This window comes from Hyla sarda, chromosome 8 (genome assembly GCF_029499605.1).
Source record: "Hyla sarda isolate aHylSar1 chromosome 8, aHylSar1.hap1, whole genome shotgun sequence".
Taxonomy (NCBI): domain Eukaryota; kingdom Metazoa; phylum Chordata; class Amphibia; order Anura; family Hylidae; genus Hyla; species Hyla sarda.
Window position 1 is genome coordinate 229,100,045 of NC_079196.1, and position 25,096 is coordinate 229,125,140.

Genomic DNA, 25,096 nt, shown 5'->3' on the forward strand with positions numbered 1-25,096 from the left:
ATCCGGCAGGGGAGTGCAGGGGCAGTGATCAGATATAGCCAGGGAGCAGGTGGAAGCCAATTAAGCTAATTGGGCCAGGCACCAATCATTGGTGCACTGGCCCTTTAAGTCTCAGGGAGCTGGCGCGCGCGCGCCCTAGAGAGCGGAGCCGCGCGCGCCAGCACATGACAGCAGGGGACCGGGACGGGTAAGTGACCTGGGATGCGATTCGCGAGCGGGCGCGTCCCGCTGTGCGAATCGCATCCCCGACGGCCATGACAGTGCAGCGCTCCCGGTCAGCGGGACCGACCGGGGCGCTGCGGAGAGAGAGACGCCGTAAGCGCTCCGGGGAGGACCCGGAGCGCTAGGCGTAACAGTACCCCCCCCCTTAGGTCCCCCCTTCTCTTTGTCCGGTAACTGCCTCCCCTGGGATGAGGACACCGGGAAAGAATGGAGGGTTTCCTCAACGGCAGACAGTACAGCAGGAGTGGGAATGGGGAGGGAGGGCAGAGGGCGAGGCCTGGCACGGGGCAGTGTGACACCAGGACGGGGGCCATGAGGAGGCACCGAGGCTTGCCTGACTGGACTGGGAGGGGGGGAGAGGCACTTCTTATGGCAGGCAGAGTCCATAAAGACCTTAGGGAGACCGGTTACAGGGGGAACCACAGGGTCACGGCAGGGAGTACTGGGAACCGGTTTAAGGCAGTCCTTGAAACAAGAGGTACCCCAGCTCTTGATCTCCCCTGTGGACCAATCCAGGGTTGGGGAATGGTGTTGAAGCCAGGGTAGTCCAAGGAGAATTTCGGAAGTGCAATTGGAGAGGACCAAAAACTCAATTTTTTGTGATGAGGTCCGATGCACATTAGGAGGGGCTCCGTGCGGTAACGCACGGTGCAATCCAACCTGACTCCGTTGACCGCGGAAATGTAGAGTGGCTTGACGAGACGGGTCACCGGGATGCGGAATTTATTCACCAAGGAATCCAGAATAAAGTTCCCAGAGGCACCGGAGTCCAAGCAGGCCACGGCTGAGAGGGAAGAGTTGGCTGAAGGAGAAATCCGTACGGGCACCGTGAGACGTGGAGAAGCCGACTTAGCATCAAGAGACGCCACACCCACGAGAGCTGGGTGCGTGCGTTTCCCAGACGTGGAGGACGGATAGGGCAATCCACCAAGAAATGCTCGGTACTGGCACAGTACAGACAAAGATTCTCTTCCCTACGGCGATTCCTCTCTTCCTGGGTCAGGCGAGACCGATCCACTTGCATGGCCTCATCGGCGGGAGGCCTAGACGCAGATTGCAATGGAGACTGTGGGAGAGGTGTCCAGAGATCTAAGTCTTTTTCCTGGCGGAGCTCTTGATGCCTCTCAGAAAAACGCATGTCAATGCGAGTGGCTAGATGAATGAGTTCATGCAGGTTAGCAGGAGTTTCTCGTGCGGCCAGAACATCTTTAATGTTGCTGGATAGGCCTTTTTAAAGGTCGCGCAGAGGGCCTCATTATTCCAGGATAGTTCTGAAGCAAGAGTACGGAATTGTACGGCGTACTCGCCAACGGAAGAATTACCCTGGACCAGGTTCAGCAGGGCAGTCTCAGCAGAAGAGGCTCGGGCAGGTTCCTCAAAGACACTTCGAATTTCCGAGAAGAAGGAGTGTACAGAGGCAGTGACGGGGTCATTGCGGTCCCAGAGCGGCGTGGCCCAAGACAGAGCTTTCCCAGACAGAAGGCTGACTACGAAAGCCACCTTAGACCTTTCAGTAGGAAACTGATCCGACATCATCTCCAAGTGCAGGGAACATTGTGAAAGAAAGCCACGGCAAAACTTAGAGTCCCCATCAAATTTGTCCGGCAGGGACAAGCGGAGGCTAGGAGTGGCCACTCGCTGCGGAAGAGGTGCAGGAGCTGGCGGAGGAGATGGTTGTTGCTGCTGTAGCTGAGACTGAAATTGCTGTAGCTGTGACTGGAGTTGCTGTGTCATGGTGGTCAAGTACGACAGCTGGTGATCTTGTTGGGCGATCTGTCGGGCTTGCTGGGCGACCAGTGTAGTGAGGTCGGCGACAACTGGCAGAGGAACTTCAGCGGGATCCATGGCCGGATCTACTGTCACGATGCCGGCTGGCAGGTAGTGGATCCTCTGTGCCAGAGAGGGATTGGCGTGGACCGTGCTAGTGGACCGGTTCTAAGTCACTACTGGTGTTCACCAGAGCCCGCCGCAAAGCGGGATGGTCTTCCTGCGGCGGTAGTGACCAGGTCGTATCCACTAGCAACGGCTCAACCTCTCTGACTGCTGAAGATAGGCGCGGTACAAGGGAGTAGACTGAAGCAAGGTCGGACGTAGCAGAAGGTCGGGGCAGGCAGCAAGAATCGTAGTCAATAAGGCAAGCAGGAGGTCAAGTACACAGTATGGACAAACACAGTAACGCTTTCACTAGGCTCTAAGGCAACAAGATCCGGCAGGGGAGTGCAGGGGCAGTGATCAGATATAGTCTGGGAGCAGGTGGAAGCCAATTAAGCTAATTGGGCCAGGCACCAATCATTGGTGCACTGGCCCTTTAAGTCTCAGGGAGCTGGCGCGCGCGCGCCCTAGAGAGCGGAGCCGCGCGCGCCAGCACATGACAGCAGGGGACCGGGACGGGTAAGTGACCTGGGATGCGATTCGCGAGCGGGCGCGTCCCGCTGTGCGAATCGCATCCCCGACGGCCATGACAGTGCAGCGCTCCCGGTCAGCGGGACCGACCGGGGCGCTGCGGAGAGAGAGACGCCGTAAGCGCTCCGGGGAGGAGCGGGGACCCGGAGCGCTAGGCGTAACAATAAGAGATCAGTGTGTGCAGTGGTATAGCCTCCTATGGGATAACAATGATCAGTATAAGAGATCAGTGTGTGCAGTGTTACAGGTCCCTATGGAAGCTATAACATTGCAAAAAAAAAAAAGTGAAAAAAGTGAATAAAGATAATTTAACCCCTTCCCTAATAAAATGATAAAAATATATAATTAATTAAACCGTCCAAAATAGTGCATTTTTGGTCACTTTTTATATCATGAAAAAATGAATAAAAAGCGATCAATAAGTCCGATCAATACAAAAATTGTACCGCTAAAAACTTCAGATCACGGCGCAAAAAATGAGCCCTCATACCGCCCGTACACGGAAAGATAAAAAAAGTTATAGGGGTCAGAAGATGACAATTTTAAACGTATACATTTTCCTGCATGTAGTTATGATTTTTTTCCAGAAGTGCGACAATATCCAATCTATATAAGTAGGGGATCATTTTAACCGTATGGACCTACAGAATAATGATAAGGTGTAATTTTTACTGAAAAATGTACTACGTAGAAACGGAAGCCCCCAAAAGTTACAAAATGACTTTTTTTTATTACAGTTTGTCTCACAATGATTTTTTTTCCGTTTCGCCGTAGATTTTTGGGTAAAATGACTGATGTCTCTGCAAAGTAGAATTGGTGGCGCAAAAAATAAGCATCATATGGATTTTTAGGTGCAAAATTGAAAGAGTTATGATTTTTTTAAAGGTAAGGCGGAAAAAACGAAAATGCAAAAACGGAAAAACCCCGGGTCCTTAAGGGGTTAAAGGGTAAAACTATTTTTGTCTGCTGATCAATCTGTACATTTGAAATTGAGCGAGGTGCAAAAAAAGGAAGATCTTTCCAATTCGTTAACCTGTTTTAAAGATTTTTCGACATTATCTCTAGGGTAGTCTTTTTCAAGAAGTTGTGAGGTTAAAGGGGTACTCCGCCCCTAGACATCTTATCCCCCTATCCAAAGGTTAGGGGATAAGATGTCAGATCGCGGGGGTCCCCCGGGATCTTGGCTGCAGCACCCACCTCAATGGCTTCCGGCAAGGGTGGAGGCTTTGGATCCCGACCACGCGAGCGAGAGAGCGTGACGTCACGACTCCGCCCCCATGTGACGTCACACCCCGCCCCTCAATGCAAGTCTATGGGAGGGGGAGTGGCGGCCGTCATGCCCCCTCCCATAGGCTTGCATTGAGGGGGCGGAGCGTGACATCACACGGGGGCGGAGTCGTGACGTCACAACGCTGCGGCCCCGTGATCGACAGTAATCTGACCCGGAGCGAACACCATATGCACCATATTGTATACGGTTGTCTACGTTTTTCCAACCACACGGTTTTTTACTTTTTTTTTTCTGGACAGAAACCGTGGCCTACCACGGTTTTTTGTCCGGGTGAAAAACCGCATTAACCCGTATACGTTTTTTTTTTTTTAACGTGGGAGCCAATGGGAACCGTACAGACCCGTACGTGCGTTCGGTTCCATCCAGTTTTCACCATACGGTTTTTTACTTTGCACAGTTTTTTTTCTTTAAAGTGAAACTTTATTCATAATGAAGTGAAAAGTTCAAAACGTATACGTTTTTTTTCTTAAAAAACCCATGCAACCGGACATCATTTTTCAAACCGTATACGGACTTCAACCGTATACGGATAAAACTTTGTCCACACATTTTGATACAGTTTAGTCAGGTTTTGAGGAATCCGGTTTTTTTTAAATCAAAAACCTGATAAAAAACTGTATTGCAAAAACATGGTGTGAACCTACCCTAACTATTATACGGTAATAATACATTTTGTATTGAACCGCACGTCCATCACACACACTACTTCTTGGGTGAGACACTGAGGACTGTTGCCTATTTTTCTATTGTCACAATTAGTGATGAGCGGCAGGGGCCATATTCGAATTCGCGATATTTCGCGAATATATGGAGGAATATTCGTCGTATATATTCGTGAAATTCACATATTCGTTATATTCGATTTTTTTGCGCATATGTGAAAATAAATGGACACATGTGAAAATATATGTGCATATTCGCGAATATTGAGCCCTCCCTTCTTTAACCCCTTAAGGACCAAGACCATTTTCACCTTAAGGACCAGGCCAATTTTATCTTTGCGTTTTCGTTTTTTTCCTCCTCGCCTTCTAAAATCCATAACTCCTTTATATTTCCATCTACAGACCCATATAAGGGCTTGTTTTTTGCGTGACCAATTTTACTTTGTAATGAAACCTCTCATTTTACCATAAAATGTACGGCGAACCCAGGGAGGAAATTTAAAGGAACACCACAATTTTGCGCATTTTGGAGGGTTTTGTTTTCACACTTTACAATTTAGGGTAAAAATAACATGTATTCTTTATTCTGTGGGTCAATATGATTAAAATGATACCTGTGGCTAGATACTTCTATATTTTTGTACCGCTTAAAAAAAATCGAAAACTTTTTGTACAAAATCGGTAATCTAAAATTGCCATATTTTGACCACCTATAACTTTTTCAATTTTCCGTATATAGGGCGGTATGAGGGCTCATTTTTTGTGCCGTCATCTGTACTTTTTATCGATACCACATTTGCATGTATAAAACTTTTAGATTATTTTTTATGAATTTTTTTTTAATAAAATGTGACAAAAAAGCTGCATTTTTGGACTTTTGAAATTTTTTACGTTTACGACATTAACTGTACAGGATAATTAACATTATATTTTGATAGTACGGACATTTACGCACGCGGCGATACCAAATATGTTTATTAAAAAAAAATTACACATTTTGGGGGTAAAATGGGAAAAACGGACAATTTTCATTTTTAATGGGGGAGTGGATTTTTCACTTTTTTTTCACTTTTTATTTTTACATTTTTCAACTTTTCTTTTACACTTTTTATGTCCCCATACGGGACTATCTATAGCAATCCTTTGATTGCTAATACTGTGCAGTGCTATGCATAGGACACAGCACTGATCAGTATTATCGGTTGCTCGATCTCAGACCAGAGCAGAAGACCCCAGGAGACGGCCTGAGCCAGGTGAGGGGACCTCCTGCTGTCATGCTGGTAGATCGGATCAGTGTGGCAGCGCTGCGGGCGATCCGATCATCCATTCAAAGTACTCCACTGCCGCAGAGGCCGTGATCTGTATTGATCACGGCATCTGAGGGGTTAATGGCGGACAGCTGCGCGATCGCGGATGTCGGCCATTACCAGTGGGTCCCTGACTGCTGATAGCAGCCAGGACCTGCCATGTATGACGCGAGCACCGTTCCGATGCTTGCGGTCATACACAGGACGTACATTTACGTCCGTGGTCGTTAAGGGGTTAATGGTATAGGGAACTTATGGGCTAGTGCAGTGGTCTCCAACCTGCGGACCTCCAGATGTTGCAAAACTACAACTTCCAGCATGCCCGGACAGCCGTTGGCTGTCCGTGCATGCTGGGAGTTGTAGTTTTGCAACATCTGGAGGTCCGGAGGTTAGAGACCACTGCACTAGCCCATTAGTTCCCTATACAATTAAAGGGGTATTCCAGGCAAAAACTTTTTTTTATATATATATCAACTGGCTCCGGAAAGTTATACAGATTTGTAAATTACTTCTATTAAAAAATCTTAATCCTTCCAATAGTTATTAGCTTCTGTAGTTTTCTGTCTAACTGCTCAATGATGATGTCACGTCCCGGGAGCTGTGCATGATGGGAAAATATCCCCATAGGAACTGCACAGCTCCCGGGATGTGAGTCATCAGAGAGCAGTTAGACAGAAAACAACAACTCAACTTCAGAAGCTAATAACTATTGGAAGGATTAAGATTTTCTAATAGACGTAATTTACAAATCTGTTTAACTTTCCGGAGCCAGTTGATATATAAAAAAAAGTTTTTGCCTGGAATACCCCTTTAAGGAAGGGGGGGGGGGGGGGGGCTCAATATTCGTGAATATGCGCATATGCGAAGAGCAGAGAGGGATGCAGTGATCATTGTGATGTGTACTGTGAACAAAGAAAAAATAAGAATATTTGTAATTGCTAATATATAGTGCTGTATTCGCAATATTCAAGAATTTGCAAATATGCAATATTCGCGATTAAAATTCGACTCTCGAATATTCGTGATCAACACTGGTCACAATCCCATTTCTCTCTGGGTGAGAGGATCACAGTTAACCCCTTGCTCTTCTGTTGTGAGCTCCACATTTTTTATATCGATTCTCAGTTTTGCCATGGAATGTTTTACATGACTCAGCTGGACTAAGGCTGCTTTATTGGCTGACACACGCGCCCCCGCCCCCTGCCATTGGTTCTTGGTGGTGGGGGGGGGGGGGGGTACGCGTGTCACGTGACAACCTATACTGTGTGTAACACTGTTCTCTTGGCCGCTCATAACAGACAGTGCCCACCAACTGCATTACGCTACACAGGCGTCTGTCATAAAAATGTACATGACAGGTCATTAAAGGGTTAATACTGAATTTATAAAATAGCAGGTGTTATTTTATCCTGGATATTCAGCAAAGAGTTTATATAAATATGAAAGAAGTGAAATTCACAGTGAAGGCTCAAAATGCTTCTATTTACTTGGCTCCAAATATTTATATAGCAATCAGTGATACATTGTTTCCATTGTTGTTGTTATTACTATCAGTGATACATTCTTTCCATTATTATTATTATTATTATTATTACAATCAGTGATATATTGTTTCCATTGTTGTTGTTGTTGTTATTACAATCAGTGATACATTGTTTCCATTGTTGTTGTTATTATTATTATTATTATTATTACAATCAGTGATATATTGTTTCCATTGTTGTTGTTGTTGTTATTACAATCAGTGATACATTGTTTCCATTGTTGTTGTTGTTGTTACAATCAGTGATACATTGTTTCCATTATTATTATTATTATTGTTGTTGTTGTTATTATTATTACAATCAGTGATACATTGTTTCCATTGTTGTTGTTGTTGTTGTTACAATCAGTGATAAATTCTTTCCATTATTATTATTATTATTGTTGTTGTTGGTATTACAATCAGTGATACATTGTTTCCATTGTTGTTGTTGTTATTATTACAATCAGTGATACATTGTTTCCATTGTTGTTGTTGTTGTTGTTGTTGTTACAATCAGTGATACATTGTTTCCATTATTATTATTATTATTATTATTGTTGTTGTTGGTATTACAATCAGTGATACATTGTTTCCATTGTTGTTGTTGTGATTACAATCAGTGATACATTGTTTCCATTGTTGTTGTTATTATTATTATTACAATCAGTGATACATTGTTTCCGTTGTTGTTGTTATTACAATCAGTGATACATTGTTTCCATTGTTGTTGTTGTTGTTATTATTACAATCAGTGATACATTGTTTCCATTGTTGTTGCTGTTGTTGTTGTTACAATCAGTGATACATTGTTTCCATTATTATTATTATTATTATTGTTGTTATTATTACAATCAGTGATACATTGTTTCCATTGTTGTTGTTGTTGTTGTTGTTGTTGTTACAATCAGTGATACATTCTTTCCATTATTATTATTATTATTATTATTATTATTATTATTATTATTATTATTGTTGTTGTTGGTATTACAATCAGTGATACATTGTTTCCATTGTTGTTGTTGTTGTTACAATCAGTGATACATTCTTTCCATTATTATTATTATTATTGTTGTTGTTGTTGGTATTACAATCAGTGATACATTGTTTCCATTGTTGTTGTTGTTATTACAATCAGTGATACATTGTTTCCATTGTTGTTGTTATTATTACAATCAGTGATACATTGTTTCCGTTGTTGTTGTTATTACAATCAGTGATACATTGTTTCCATTGTTGTTGTTGTTATTATTACAATCAGTGATACATTGTTTCCATTGTTGTTGCTGCTGTTGTTGTTGTTGTTACAATCAGTGATACATTGTTTCCATTGTTGTTGTTGTTGTTGTTATTACAATCAGTGATACATTGTTTCCATTGTTGTTGTTGTTACTACAATCAGTGATACATTGTTTCCATTGTTGTTGTTGTTGTTGTTGTTGTTGTTACAATCAGTGATACATTGTTTCCATTGTTGTTGTTGTTGTTGTTGTTACAATCAGTGATACATTGTTTCCGTTGTTGTTGTTGTTATTACAATCAGTGATATATTGTTTCCATTGATGTTGTTGTTGTTATTACAATCAGTGATACATTGTTTCCATTGTTGTTGTTGTTGTTGTTGTTGTTGTTGTTACAATCAGTGATACATTGTTTCCATTGTTGTTGTTGTTGTTATTATTATTATTACAATCAGTGATATATTGTTTCCATTGTTGTTGTTGTTGTTATTACAATCAGTGATACATTGTTTCCATTGTTGTTGTTGTTGTTGTTACAATCAGTGATAAATTCTTTCCATTATTATTATTATTATTATTATTGTTGTTGTTGGTATTACAATCAGTGATACATTGTTTCCATTGTTGTTGTTGTTATTATTACAATCAGTGATACATTGTTTCCATTGTTGTTGTTGTTGTTGTTACAATCAGTGATACATTGTTTCCATTATTATTATTATTATTATTATTATTGTTGTTGTTGTTGGTATTACAATCAGTGATACATTGTTTCCATTGTTGTTGTTGTTATTACAATCAGTGATACATTGTTTCCATTGTTGTTGTTATTATTATTATTACAATCAGTGATACATTGTTTCCATTGTTGTTGTTGTTGTTGTTATTATTACAATCAGTGATACATTGTTTCCATTGTTGTTGCTGTTGTTGTTACAATCAGTGATACATTGTTTCCATTATTATTATTATTATTATTGTTGTTATTATTACAATCAGTGATACATTGTTTCCATTGTTGTTGTTGTTGTTGTTGTTACAATCAGTGATACATTCTTTCCATTATTATTATTATTATTATTATTATTATTATTGTTGTTGTTGGTATTACAATCAGTGATACATTGTTTCCATTGTTGTTGTTGTTGTTACAATCAGTGATACATTCTTTCCATTATTATTATTATTATTGTTGTTGTTGTTGGTATTACAATCAGTGATACATTGTTTCCATTGTTGTTGTTGTTATTACAATCAGTGATACATTGTTTCCATTGTTGTTGTTGTTATTATTACAATCAGTGATACATTGTTTCCGTTGTTGTTGTTATTACAATCAGTGATACATTGTTTCCATTGTTGTTGTTGTTATTATTACAATCAGTGATACATTGTTTCCATTGTTGTTGCTGCTGTTGTTGTTGTTGTTACAATCAGTGATACATTGTTTCCATTGTTGTTGTTGTTGTTGTTATTACAATCAGTGATACATTGTTTCCATTGTTGTTGTTGTTGTTGTTACTACAATCAGTGATACATTGTTTCCATTGTTGTTGTTGTTGTTGTTGTTGTTACAATCAGTGATACATTGTTTCCATTGTTGTTGTTGTTGTTGTTGTTGTTGTTACAATCAGTGATACATTGTTTCCGTTGTTGTTGTTGTTATTACAATCAGTGATATATTGTTTCCATTGATGTTGTTGTTGTTATTACAATCAGTGATACATTGTTTCCATTGTTGTTGTTGTTGTTGTTGTTGTTACAATCAGTGATACATTGTTTCCATTGTTGTTGTTGTTGTTGTTATTACAATCAGTGATACATTGTTTCCATTGATGTTGTTGTTGTTATTACAATCAGTGATACATTGTTTCCATTGTTGTTGTTGTTGTTGTTGTTGTTACAATCAGTGATACATTCTTTCCATTATTATTATTATTATTATTATTATTATTATTATCATTGTTGTTGTTGGTATTACAATCAGTGATACATTGTTTCCATTGATGTTGTTGTTGTTATTACAATCAGTGATACATTGTTTCCATTGTTGTTGTTGTTGTTGTTGTTACAATCAGTGATACATTCTTTCCATTATTATTATTATTATTATTATTATTATTATTATTATTATTATTGTTGTTGTTGTTGGTATTACAATCAGTGATACATTGTTTCCATTGTTGTTGTTGTTGTTACAATCAGTGATACATTGTTTCCGTTGTTGTTGTTGTTGTTGTTGTTACAATCAGTGATACATTGTTTCCATTGTTGTTGTTATTACAATCAGTGATACATTGTTTCCATTGTTGTTGTTATTACAATCAGTGATACATTGTTTCCATTGTTGTTGTTATTACAATCAGTGATACATTGTTTCCATTGTTGTTGTTATTACAATCAGTGATACATTGTTTCCATTGTTGTTGTTGTTGTTGTTTCCATTGTTGTTGTTGTTACAATCAGTGATACATTGTTTCCATTGTTGTTGTTGTTGTTATTACAATCAGTGATACATTGTTTCCATTGTTGTTGTTGTTGTTGTTACAATCAGTGATACATTGTTGTTGTTGTTGTTATTACAATCAGTGATACATTGTTTCCATTGTTGTTGTTGTTGTTGTTGTTGTTGTTACAATCAGTGATACATTGTTTCCATTGTTGTTGTGGTTGTTATTACAATCAGTGATACATTGTTTCCATTGATGTTGTTGTTGTTATTATTACAATCAGTGATACATTGTTTCCATTGATGTTGTTGTTGTTATTACAATCAGTGATACATTGTTTCCATTGTTGTTGTTGTTGTTGTTGTTGTTGTTATTACAATCAGTGATACATTGTTTCCATTGATGTTGTTGTTGCTATTACAATCAGTGATACATTGTTTCCATTGATGTTGTTGTTGTTATTACAATCAGTGATGCATTGTTTCCATTGTTTTTGTTGTTATTACAATCAGTGATACATTGTTTCCATTGATGTTCTTGTTGTTATTACAATCAGTGATGCATTGTTTCCATTGTTGTTGTTGTTATTACAATCAGTGATACATTGTTTCCATTGATGTTGTTGTTGTTATTACAATCAGTGATACATTGTTTCAGCTCCATCCCACAGGACTTTGGTGACACCTGGTGGCTGATATCAGTCACTTTCATTTATAACTATTTAGCCCATGAGACAAGTCTGTCATTTGGCTAAAAAGATACAAAGAATGAGTAATGTATTCAGACCCTGTGACCCTGCAATTCCTGAGGCGTAAAAGTAGGAAAGTCAGCAGCAGAAAATCTGCAGAAAAATATGAATGTGTGAACATAGCCTAACACAGGGTGCACAGTAACTTGTGCATGTTATGTATGTGCTCAGTCACTTCATGGTTTATGGTAGTAACACATACACTGCATTGTCCTCAGCTAATATCCCCAACACCCAGCGCGGATACTTTACACACTTGTCACCACTAGATGTCAGTGTTATCCACCTGTTTTCTTGTTGAAGTCTTTTATAATCTGTGATGTGTTCTTGCACATATTCCTACCACTTGTGTGTGAGATTGTTAGTGCCTTCACCCGCAGCAGACTTTGTCTCTTTGTCTCAAAGGTTTTGCTAACCGTCCCGATCCTTTAAATAGAACATTAGAAATTCACACACTTTTTATATTTTATTTTTAAAGGCGGAAAACCATCTGGAAAACCATTTCTGTGACAAAAAATTCCAACAGACAACACATTAAATATATGATCAGAGGAATATAAACATCTTCATTCTTCTTCTCTTCTTCCTCTATTGTTCTTCCTTCTCCTTTGTCATCCTCTTACACTTTATTGTTCTTCTTCTTGCATTTCTTTCTTCTATTGTTCTCCTTCTTGCTTTCTTCTCTTTCCTCCTCATCTTTTTTCTTTTTCCTTTGTCTTTCATCTTTCTTATTTATTCACCTTCTGTTTTCACCATAATTCTTCACTTTTGTTCTTCCTTAATCTTTCTTGTCATTCTCCTTTATTGTTTCTATTTCTCCATTGTACTTCTTCCTCCATTATTTTTCTTCCTCCTTCCTCTTCTTTTCTAGTCCTTTCTCCTCCATTGTTCTCCTTTCTCCTCCATTGTTCTCCTTTATACTTTATTGTTCTCCTTTATATTTCCTTGTTTTTCTTTACACTTCACTGTTCTCCTTTCTCCTTCACTGTTTTCTTTTATTCTTTATTGTTCTCATTTCTCCTTCATTGTTCTAATTTCTTCTTCATTGTTCTCATTTATACTTTATTGTTCTCCTTTCTTCTTCATTGCTCTTCTTTCTCCTTCATTGTTCTTATTTATACTTTATTGTTCTTCTTTCTCCTTCATTGTTCTCCTTTCTCCTTCATTGCTTTCTTTTATTCTTTATTGTTCTCCTTTCTTATTTGTTCTTCTTTATCCTTCATTGTTCTCCTTTCTCCTTTATTGCTCTTCTTTCTCCTTCATTGTTCTCCTTTATATTTTATTGTCTTTCTTTCTCCTTCATTGTTCTCCTTTATAATTTATTGTCTTTCTTTCTCCTTCATTGTTCTCCTTTCTCCTCTATTATTCTTCTTTCTCCTCCATTGTTCTTCTTTCTCCTTTATTGTTCTTCTTTATACTCTATTATTCTTCTTTCTCCTTTATTGTTCTTCTTTATACTCTATTATTCTCCTTTCTCCTCCATTGTTCTTCTTTCTCCTCCGTTGTTCTTCTTTCTCCTTTATTGTTCTTCTTTCTCCTCCATTGTTCTCCTTTCTCTTCCATTGTTCTCTTTTATACCTTATTGTTCTTCTTTCTCCTTCATTGTTGTTCATGTGTTTTCATTCTTTTTCCTCCTTTCTTATTTGTTCCTCTTCTCGTTCTTTTCTCATACATGGGATCAGTCCGGCTCCAGCACTACCTATTCCCCTATCCTTTGAGTTCTGCCATTCTCCCGTATGTAGATTCTCCCTCTGCTGATCATATCTGTGTAATTTTCCATAATCCTCTTCCATTATCCAAGTTGTGTTGTATTTTTCCTTCTACAGAATGTGGAAAGCCTCAGATATCCAATCGGATCATGGGAGGGACTAGTGCGCAGGCCGGTCAGTGGCCGTGGCAAGTCAGCTTACGGTTGAATGGACGTCACTTTTGTGGTGGATCTCTGATCAGTAACACGTGGGTGGTGTCGGCCGCTCACTGTATAACAAGGTTAGAGGGTTCTTCTATATTGTCTTATTGCTCTTCTATAAGGAGATGGTGGTGGCGTCTTCTTCTAATTGTATCATCTCTCTTATTGCAGCAGCGTCACCACCTCCTCGCTCACCGTCCATCTTGGTACCTACCAAATCTCTGTGCCAAATTCTCAAGAAATCTCTGTTAATGTGAAGAGTTTTATTAAGAATCCGAATTATGTGAACGCAGGATCAATGGGGGACATCAGCCTCATCCAATTGGTGGACAACGTGACCTTCACCTCTTACATCCTCCCCGTCTGCCTCCCTACAGCCAACGTAGTCTTCCCTATGGGCCTCATGTGTTGGGTCACCGGCTGGGGAAACACTAAGTATGGCGGTAGGTATTGGTATCACTCACAGATTTTTGTCCTCCATGAGGGTCTTCTGCTGCTTTACTTTCTGTCCAGAAGCTCAGCAAAAATCCGATTCGCCATTGCTTTAACCCAGTGGTTTCAAAATGTGGCCCTCAAGATGTTGCAAAACTTTAACTCCTAGCATGCCCGGACAGCCAACGGCTGTCTGGGCATGCTGGGAGTTGAAGTTTTGCAACATTTCGAGGGCCACAGTTTGAGACCACTGCTAACCCAACCACCATGAGCTGTCTATACAAAGCTTCACTAGGATATATATAAAATATAAATATAAAATAGCCATCTTATTTACCAAATGGTGGAAGAACTATGGCGCACCGATGACCCCTTCCTTCTCGCTAAGCTGTCTCGATGAGTCAAGATGTTGTGTTAGAGTTTCTCTACCATAAATGTTTTAAGGCCAACTCTTTTGATGGATGAAACATTTTGGACACATTGCAGCACTTCCAATATTCCTCACCAACCCAGTCTTTTTTGGAGGATATGACTGGTTTCCCTCTATGCTTCCTGGGATAACAGCCATGATATGAGTCGCGAATCAATGCATGAAATCTTCTCTTACAGTGAGTCTTCCGAGCCCCGAGACTCTACAGGAATTGAAGCTGCCCCTGATCGATACGGAGACCTGCGATGGGCTCTATCACATTCAGTCCGGGACCAGTACCACAACTCCAATTATCCTGGATGACATGATGTGTGCAGGATATAAAGCGGGGGGATATGACTCGTGTCAGGTAAGAATGCTACAAACAACATAGGATGATATAAGGTCCGGCCCCTATGAAGGGAGAGGGCAGCACTTGACGGCAGTCTGTGAGGAGGGTGAAATCAGCCAATTTGTTTTTCTTTTGCTGTGTTCATACTATTAAGGCCCCTTTCACACTACCGTTGTTACACAATAGTGAGACGGTCATCGAGGATGCCGGGGAGAATAGCAAGAGAAAAAATACTGCTTGTGCCATCTTTTACTCCTGCTTAAAAACAGCGGCATCCGACGGACCCCATTGACTATAATGGTGTCCATCGGGACACGCTGTTGCTCGTTGCGTCCCATGAAAATGACAGGCGTCAAACTAAAAAAAAAGAGTTTGATGGCCGTTCTTGATGGGGCACAGCGGTAATGTGAATGCAGTCTAATATGTGCAGTGAAAAGGGCCTCTGAATATTCTGTGAACAAGTTTATATAACATTGTGCTAAGATATTTGTCACGGATCGGCAGGCTGGAGGTGGATCCTCTGTGTCAGAGAGGGTTTGGCGTGGACCGTGTCGGTGGACCGGTTCTAAGTAGCTACTGGTTTTCACCAGAGCCCGCCGCAAAGCGGGATGGTCTTGCAGCGGCGGTAGCAACCAGGTCGTATCCACCGGCAACGGCTCTACCTCGCTGACTGCTGAGATAGGCGCGGTACAAGGGATAAGGCAAGAGCAAGGTCGGACGTAGCAGAAGGTCAGGGCAGGCAGCAAGGATCGTAGTCAGGGGCAACGGCAGGAGGTCTGGAACACAGGCTAGGAACACACAAGGAAAGGCTTTCTCTGGCACAAGGGCAACAAGATCCGGCAAGGGAGTGCAGGGGAAGTGAGGTATAAGTAGGGAGTGCACAGGTGGAAACTAATTAAGCTAATTGGGCCAGGCACCAATCATTGGTGCACTGGCCCTTTAAGTCTCAGAGAGCTGGCGCGCGCGCGCCCTAGAGAGCGGAGCCGCGCGCGCCAGCACATGACAGCAGGGGACCGGGACGGGTAAGTGACTTGGGATGCGATTCGCGAGCGGGCGCGTCCCGCTGTGCGAATCGCATCCCCGACTGCCATGTCAGTGCAGCGCTCCCGGTCAGCGGGACTGACCGGGGCGCCGCAGGGAGAGAGACGCCGTGAGCGCTCCGGGGAGGAGCGGGGACCCGGAGCGCTCGGCGTAACAGTACCCCCCCCCCTTGGGTCTCCCCCTCTTTTTGGGACCTGAAAATTCTTTAATCCGGAAGACGTCTGAGGACCCGGAGACCGGAGTGGCTTCCTCTAGGTATTTAACTTCAAAGGGTCCAAGATAACGTGGTCCCAGATAAAAACTGGGGACACGGAAGCGGATATACTTGGCGGAGAGCCACGCGAAAACAGGAGGAGCTCTTCCGGCAAGCTCTTCCGGCAAGCTTCTTCACCCGGGATGAGGCTAGTATGAGGAATTTTAGAGTCTTTTTCCAGATGGTGGCGAAGCCCCGGGAAACCTCATCAACAGCGGGCACACAAGAAGGCGTGGGGGTGGGGAGGGAGGGAAGAGGGTCAAGCTTGGCACGGGGCAGAGTGTTAACAGGACGGGGGCTGTGAGGAGGAGACACAGCATAGTCCAGATAGGCCTTGGGGAGACCAGGTAAAGGGGGAGACACAGAGGTTTGACTGACGGGACTGGGAGCAGACGTGAGGCATTTTCTTTGGCAAGAAGCACCCCAGCTCATGATCTCCCCGGTGGTCCAGACAAGGGTAGAGGAGTGGCGTTGGAGCCATGGCAGACCGAGGAGGAGTTCAGAGGAGCATTTGGGCAAAACAAAAAGTTCCATGCTCAAGAGCAGGGGTTCTGTGCGGTAACGCACAGTGCAGTATAGAAGTAAATCTTTCTTTCTGCGGCGAGTCCTCTCTTCAGGGGTCAGGCGAGACCGATCCACTTGCATAGCCTCCTCGGCGGGAGGCACAGGGGTGGATTGCAAAGGATACTGTGAGAGAGGTGCTCCGAGCGGTGTGGCACATGGCAGGGCCTTCCCAGGCAGGAGACCACGGCAGAGTCTAGAGTCCCCATCAAATTTGTCCGGCAGGGACAAGCAGGGGTTAGGAGCGGCCGGTCGCTGCGGAGGAGTTGCAGGAGCCGGCGGAGGAGATGGTTGTTGCTGTTGCAGCTGCTGTGTCTGAGACTGAAGTTGCTGTATCTGCGGCAGCAGCTGCTGTATCTGTGACTGAAGTTGCTGTGTCACGGTGGTCAAGTATGCCAGCTGGTGATTTCGTTGGGTGATCATTAGGGATTGCTGGGCAATCACCGTGGAAATGTCGGCAAGACTTGACAGCGGCACCTCAGCGGAATCCATGGCCGGATCTACTGTCACGGATCGGCAGGCTGGAGGTGGATCCTCTGTGTCAGAGAGGGTTTGGCGTGGACCGTGTCGGTGGACTGGTTCTAAGTAGCTACTGGTTTTCACCAGAGCCCGCCGCAAAGCGGGATGGTCTTGCAGCGGCGGTAGCAACCAGGTCGTATCCACCGGCAACGGCTCAACCTCTCTGACTGCTGAGATAGGCATGGTACAAGGGATAAGGCAAGAGCAAGGTCGGACGTAGCAGAAGGTCAGGGCAGGCAGCAAGGATCGTAGTCAGGGGCAACGGCAGGAGGTCTGAAACACAGGCTAGGAACACACAAGGAAAGGCTTTCTCTGGCACAAGGGCAACAAGATCCGGCAAGGGAGTGCAGGGGAAGTGAGGTATAAGTAGGGAGTGCACAGGTGGAAACTAATTAAGCTAATTGGGCCAGGCACCAATCATTGGTGCACTGGCCCTTTAAGTCTCAGAGAGCTGGCGCGCGCGCGCCCTAGAGAGCGGAGCCGCGCGCGCCAGCACATGACAGCAGGGGACCGGGACGGGTAAGTGACTTGGGATGCGATTCGCGAGCGGGCGCGTCCCGCTGTGCGAATCGCATCCCCGACGGCCATGTCAGTGCAGCGCTCCCGGTCAGCGGGACTGACCGGGGCGCTGCAGGGAGAGAGACGCCGTGAGCGCTCCGGGGAGGAGCGGGGACCCGGAGCGCTCGGCGTAACAATATTAATGTGAATGGGAGTTTTGCAACATGGTGCTGGGGAACTTCAGCCTTGTACACCATGCTGCTTTAAGTGGACAGCAGGGGCTGGCATGAGAAGCCCCTTAGGTAACTGTTATTTGGCGGTTAAGTGAGGTTGTGATTGTGGTGGGCAAGTCCCCATGCTTTACTTAAAAAATGGCAGGGTGCCCTCCTGTATGGATGTTAGTGGTAGTGCTGAATGACACGGAGTAACTGGGCCTTGACAAGAGGCTAGCCAGAGAAAGCATGTGAACAGTGGCCTGTGGTAGAAAACGTCCATGTATGACTGATAGATGTATATGTTCTCTGGTTCTTAAAAAGTACCTGCCATCAAACCATATTTTCTAAACTAACTCAGTTTATATTCCCTAACTACTCCTAACACCCCCCCTGTCCTTAAATTTTTTTTCCTGAGCTTTAAATAGCTCTGTATCATACCGATCCCCTTGCTCACATTGTGTGAGCTTCCGGCAGGGGAAACTGGGCGTTCCCCACTAGGCGTGATGTCACTGAAGCCTGCAAGAGCTGTGGCGCGCAATGCCCCACACTGACTTCCTGAGTTTGGTCTCCATCCAGGCCAGGAGGGAACAGAACAGAGCCACCTAGTGGAGGTTTTTTCAATCACATTAAAAATGCATAAAGGTTGAGAATTTTAATAGCAAGTAAATTGCAAAGTGTCTTAAAATTACATAGGAAACAATATATTAAAAGTTTAGTTTGGTGACAGATACTCTTTAAAGGACATCAGCATTGTAAAACACTTATCCTGCGGATAGGGGATAAGTGTCTGATCACAGGGGGGTCAGAACACTGGCAGCCAGAGATAAGTAAGTAATGTAATGTATCACTGGACTAGGCGCTCTGTACCTGACCCAGCGAATGTCAACAATATACAACAAGAGTCATATAACTTATCTCAGCATTAGGAGTACAGTACAATATCTTAACAATCCAGAAATAAAGATAACGCTGGTTAATCTCTGTATCCAGCAGCAGTGAGCCTCAAATCCTGCGTCCTCAGACATGGGGGAAGTGATGGTGCACACACTGGACAAGCTGTCCCCAAACCCTCACTGGACAAGCTGTCCCCAAACCCTCACTGGACAAGCTGTCCCCAAACCCTCACAGGACAAGCTGTCCCCAAACCCCAACTGGACAAGCTGTCCCCAAACCCTCACAGGACAAGCTGTCCCCAAACCCTCACAGGACAAGCTGTCCCCAAACCCTCACAGGACAAGCTGTCCCCAAACCCTTACAGGACAAGCTGTCCCCAAACCCCAACTGGACAAGCTGTCCCCAAACCCTTACTGGACAAGCTGTTCACAAACCCTTACTGGAAAAGCTGTTCCCAAACCCTCACAGGACAAGCTGTCCCCAAACCTCACTGGACAAGCTGTCCCCAAACTCTCACAGGACAAGCTGTCCCCAAACCTCACTGGACAAGCTGTCCCCAAACTCTCACAGGACAAGCTGTCCCCAAACCTCACTGGACAAGCTGTCCCTAACCCCCCACTGGACAAGCAGTTCACAAACCCTTACTGGACAAGCTGTCCCCAAACCCTTACTGGACAAGCTGTCCCCAAACCCTTACTGGACAAGCTGTCCCCAAACCCTCACTGGACAAGATTTCCCCAAACCCCCACTGGACATGCTGTCCCCAAACCTCACTGGACAAGCTGTTCCCAAACCCCCACTGGACATGCTGTCCCCAAACCCCCACTGGACATGCTGTCCCCAAACCCTCACTGGGCAAGCTGTCCCCAAACCCTCACTGGACAAGCTGTCCCCAAACCCTCACAGGACAAGAAAAACAAAAGAACAATATGTCATGTGTTACTTTTGCAAGAAATAGATTTGCAAAAAATAAATAAATGAAATTCACCAAAAGAGAACTGTTACACACGTAGCACTCACCCTTGTCTTGAGTCGAAGAAGCTTTATTGAAGAACAAACATTACTGTACAACGATCCACATCCTTATTTATTAGATGTTGAGCACGAATATTCGTAATGCGAATTTGTATCATGAATATCTGCAATTCGCCATTTCGTGAATATATATATAGTGCTATATATTCGAAATGACGAATATTTTTTTATTTTTTTGTTTTTTTTCACATGCTAATTTTTCAGCCAATTTTTCTGTCAATATGTGAATTTCACGAACATAGCACGAATAATCGTCAATATATTCACGAAATATGGCGAATTCGAATATGGCCCCTGCTGCTCATTATTATAATTTATGTATCCACACTGCTCGTTATAGATTTGGTCATTTATGCCTATTATTATATACGTATGTCCCAGGCTGCCGCCTTTGTTGTGTATTCCTCCTTGTTTTACTACTGATTTTATTGTACGTCACAATTTGTTATAATAAAGATGAATTACTTTGAATTGTTTTGTATACATTTTTTTTCATTTGGGTTGCTTTAAAGGGGTACTCCGCTGCTCAGTGTTTGTAACAAACTGTTCCAAATGCTGGAGCCGGCGCCGGGAGCTCGTGATGTCATAGCCCCACCCCCTCGTGACATCACGCCCGCCCCTCAATGCAAGTCTATGGGAGGGGGCGTTACGCACCCTCCCATAGACTTGCATTGAGGGGGCGGGATGTGTTGTCATGAGGGGGCGGGGCTATGATGTCACGAGCTCCCGCCTCCTGCTTTCGGAACAGTTTGTTCCAAGTCCTGAGCAGCGGAGTACCCCTTTAACTAATTGGAGTTTATACCTAAGGCTTTTATACACATAGTTGGGGCTTGCTCATAATTGTCAGCCCATCTTTTTGGGCAGGTTACCTTATACCCTAGTAGCCATTTTTGGCACTTTTTAGGCATTTATTAGGAAAATAAATAAAAAAAGCCCAGGGGGGTGGGTAGTGATCACGTGTTTGTGATCACGGGAAGAGAACAGGTTAACAGCCCCCTGTCTATTCTCTTCCCGTGATGTGGATCGATGAACAGTAATGTTTGTTCTTCAGTAAAGCTTCTTCGACTCAACGCAATGGTGAGTGCTACATTTGTAACCGTTTTCTTTTGGTGAATTTCTACATAATGCTTTATTCTATATATACGTCTGCACCACTCCGGAGTTATCTACCATGCGGATCTTCCCCAATTCTAAGAGGTTACAATATATCCCAGTGCCGAGTGTGCACCACGTACTTTATTTCGCATAAATAAATTAATGGAACCACCAAAATGTAACCAAAGAGGAGGTAAACACAATAACAGGGTCGCAGTTTGTCCTCCCATTGTGAAAAATAATCAGAGTGTTTTCTGCCGGACATGACATTTCAATATCGCCATTATGGCTACTTCCGGGGACAGAGAATCAGGGCCTCATATGTTGTCACTATATGGAGGTGGGGGCTTAGGGATCAAGATATTCCTAATATGAGGATGAGAGGAATAGAAGGACGGCTACAATAACAGGATATGACGTGTGCAAATATTTATTAAACAAGGGGGGGGGGGTAGGAAAACTGGGTGAGCAGGGGAGGCCTATCCAGCCTCTGGGTCAATCCAATTCCCCCTAAAATTCTTCTCTAACGCCATGGTACATTGTATGGTAGAAGGCCAGATAGCAATGTAGCGCTCCCTACAGTCAAAAAGCCGCTCTACGTGGATTTCCTTCGTAATGTCCCAGTACAGGACATGTTCCTACACTACACTTTGGTCCTGTCAGGTTGAGTCCCTCGGTGACCTGGGGCCCTCCTGCAGTGTCTCCCCTGCTGTTACTTTAATGTTACTTATTGTACTATATGTATAGTCAGTATACTAATGTAAAGACGGTATAAAGGACCTTTGGAGGACTAATGTAATTGTCTAAAGGACCTGTGAGATGTCACATGTTATGTTTATGTTCCCCAGAGAGCAGCAGCTTAATACATGACCCGCAGCTTGACCTATGGGCTTCTGGCTCAGCCCCCTTTATAAAGGGCGGCCATTACAATTCTCTCTTTCTACTGGGGAACAGTCAAGACTAGAGATCTCAGTGTCAGTGTCCAGCACCTGGAAGGTCTCAAATCTACAGTCACTTCCAGCAGGTCAAGTCTATGTTTGCTGTCACTATCTACAGTCTAGTCAAGCCTCAAGTCAATTATCTTAAGTCCATTACAAGTATAATTGGTCCCAGCAAGCTGCGAGGTCCTTCTGTGTTCCTGGCCACCTCTCTGGGATTCTGGCCGAGCTGTAGAGACTATAACATCTATCTGACCTCAGTAAAGCCTCCGTTATACCATAACCTGGTCATGGACTCTCATTTCACTGCCTAGCCATTGGGATAGCAGAGATATCGTTTGGGTGGTTCCCGATACCCAAAACCACTCAGGCGTCACAGAAATTAGGGGTTAATAACACCTTGCCCTTGGGGTGAGACATCTTCATATAATCCCATTTTATAATAATATATACAGTTGTTTTTCTAAGGATGATCTGAAAGGTGGTGGAGTTTGATGGACTCCATGTATGTTAGATAGTTTTGACACCTGATGCCAAGATCATGGGACACGGAGACAAGGAGGAGGTGCAATGGGTCCTTACTGGGAGGCGTGAAAGAACTTCAAATACAATAATTTAAAGGGGAACTCTAGACATCTTATCCTCTATCCAGAGGATAGGGGATAAGATGTCTGATCGCAGGGGTCCCGCTGTTGGGCCCCCGCGATCACCCACAGCACCCGGTGTTCTAAACAGACGCCGGGTTCCTGCGGCAGTGGTCGTGATGTCACTGCTATGCCCCTCGTGCCATCACGCCAAGTCCCCTCCATTCATGTCTATGGGAGGGGGCGTGACGGTCGACACGTCCCCTCCCATAGACATGAATGGAGGGGGCGTGGTGTGAAACCACAAGGGGTGGGGCCGTGACATCACGATCATGGCCACCGGTTCCGAGTATTCTGACCAAAATGTTCAGAACGCTGGTGCACCGGAGTACCCCTTTAGCTTCCACTTCTGGCAGCAAAGGAAGGTTACCCATAGTATAGAGTGTAATAGAGTGCTGATACTGCCCTGAGGCGGGATGTAATGTCCCTGGTTGGCTCACAGGAACTTGCTCTTAAGAAATGAAATTAAAGAGGTACTCCGCTTCTTAGCGTTTGGAACAAACTGTTCCCGAACGCTGGAGTCGACACCGGGAGCTCGTAATGTCATAGCCCCGCCCCCTCATGCTGTCATGCCCCTCCCATAGACTTGCATTGAGGGGGTGGAGCAGGACATCAATAGGGGGCGGGGTTATGACATCACGAGCTCCTGGCGGCACCGTTCGGAACAGTTTGTTCCAAACTCTGAGCAGCAAAGTACCCCTTTAAATTACAAGGAGTATCTGGGCAACCTACAAGTCCCTAGACCTGGCCAGAGGCTTTTAGCGCTCCTGTAGTACAATAGAGCTGCCAAGGACTGATTGCCAAAGGTGAAGCCGACAACATAACATCCTCTCTGCCTCAAACCACTCGTACTACTCTTTCTGAACTAATTCCCTGAAGTGTTGGGTATAAATTGGGGGCATATTATCCTATATTCTCCCTAATCTAGAAGTTTCCACTATACAATGTATAGGACTAACAATACTATGGAGCCTCAGTCAGTGTTGCCTGGGAAATACTGAGATAATACACAAAAGGATGGGAACCATCGGAAAGCCAGCCATGTGACTGCATTGTGGGACACTGGCAATATGACAAGCAATCTCCATTGTCCGTATTGTCCCAGATTGGCTTTTCATACTCAGTGCCGTGTGATCTGCTATATATAGAGTCGGGTGGTCACTTTGATATCAGAACGATTTTGGTATAACATGGTAATCTTTGTATTTTTCTTTCTCCTCTCCTTAGGGTGACTCGGGGGGCCCCTTGGTGTGTTCTCAGAATGGACAATGGTTTTTGGCTGGGTTGGTGAGTTGGGGAGATGGATGTGGATTGACGAACCGTCCCGGAGTCTACACCAAACTAACATATTATTCTGACTGGATTAAGTCGATTGCTTCAGACTCAGGGGAGAATATCCGGAATGTCACGTTCAACAGCACGGTCAATAGAAGCGCTTACCTGTACCCCCCCGGCACCAGCAAAGCTACAAGGGTCCCCTATGTGTTTCCAGTCTTGTCCATCATGGTTCTGCTCATCACCTGGTGAGGACGGTTCTGTGTAGTGGTCAACCTGGCCACTCGTAGACCGACACAACCAGACAATGTAATATGCATTGTAAACATACGTGAAGAGAGAATGGGCCGCACTCAACAGCTTAAAAGTGCAAACAGTGCTTTTTCTTCATTTCAGAGGTGCATCAAACCACATCAGGTAGCAGGACAATTCACAAGTTCCTTGGCATAAGAACGGGTGACAGCTGTTGCGCACACGCAACAGCTGTCATCCGTTCTTATGCTGAGGAACTGGTGAGGAAGTGGTAAGCTGGTGAGTGCGGCCCATTCTTTCTTCACGTATGTTTATGTTGGATATCTCCCTCTTCCTGGTCTTGTTGTACCGCAGCAGGTGCATGAAGTGTGAACCACGGTCCCCTGTTTGTTAGACTACATACTACTGGGTTAGTGTCCAAGTGGAGCAAGATAAAGGGGGTTGGAGTGCCGGCTTCTGTTTCTTTTATATACTATAATTTGTATTGCGTTACAATGAGCAAATTGGGTTAATTCAACACAAGATCCAACAAGAAGAGGAGCACGGAGTCAAGGAGTGACCTGAAGACCCCTCCACCAACAACAGGGCCTGTAAATATAAAGACACCCCTAGCTGGCCTCAAGTCTCATGCACTGGATGTAACGTCCCCATTCATATCACATCACAAAAAACCTATATACCCTTTGAAGCCTCATCGACCATGAAAATCATCTACTAATGACTGTTTTTGGTCTATTTCATGAAAGTTGACTTTTTTGGCAACTATTGTAGTGAGTTCATTGCACTCTTGTACTGGCCTCTGTGATAAGGGTTCATCAGGAAATTTTACAAAGGTCCTAATAATCATTTTTATATAATTGCACTTATCTATCTTTTCTGTTTTCTTTATATTTGAAATCATTTTTTTAAATTTGTATTTGAAATAAAA

At 43.7% G+C, this 25,096-nt stretch overlaps 1 protein-coding gene across 1 annotated transcript in view; it reads left to right on the top strand.

The window, feature by feature from the left end:
• LOC130285356 (serine protease 33-like) overlaps nt 1-25,096 on the top strand; it is a 40,569-nt gene extending 15,473 nt beyond the window's left edge. The window contains exons 4-7 of the mRNA XM_056536715.1: nt 13,673-13,835; nt 13,927-14,198; nt 14,797-14,966; nt 23,869-25,096. Of these exons, the coding sequence (XP_056392690.1) occupies nt 13,673-13,835; nt 13,927-14,198; nt 14,797-14,966; nt 23,869-24,168 (905 nt within the window). The 3' untranslated portion in view covers nt 24,169-25,096. The remainder of the gene's footprint in view (nt 1-13,672; nt 13,836-13,926; nt 14,199-14,796; nt 14,967-23,868) is intronic.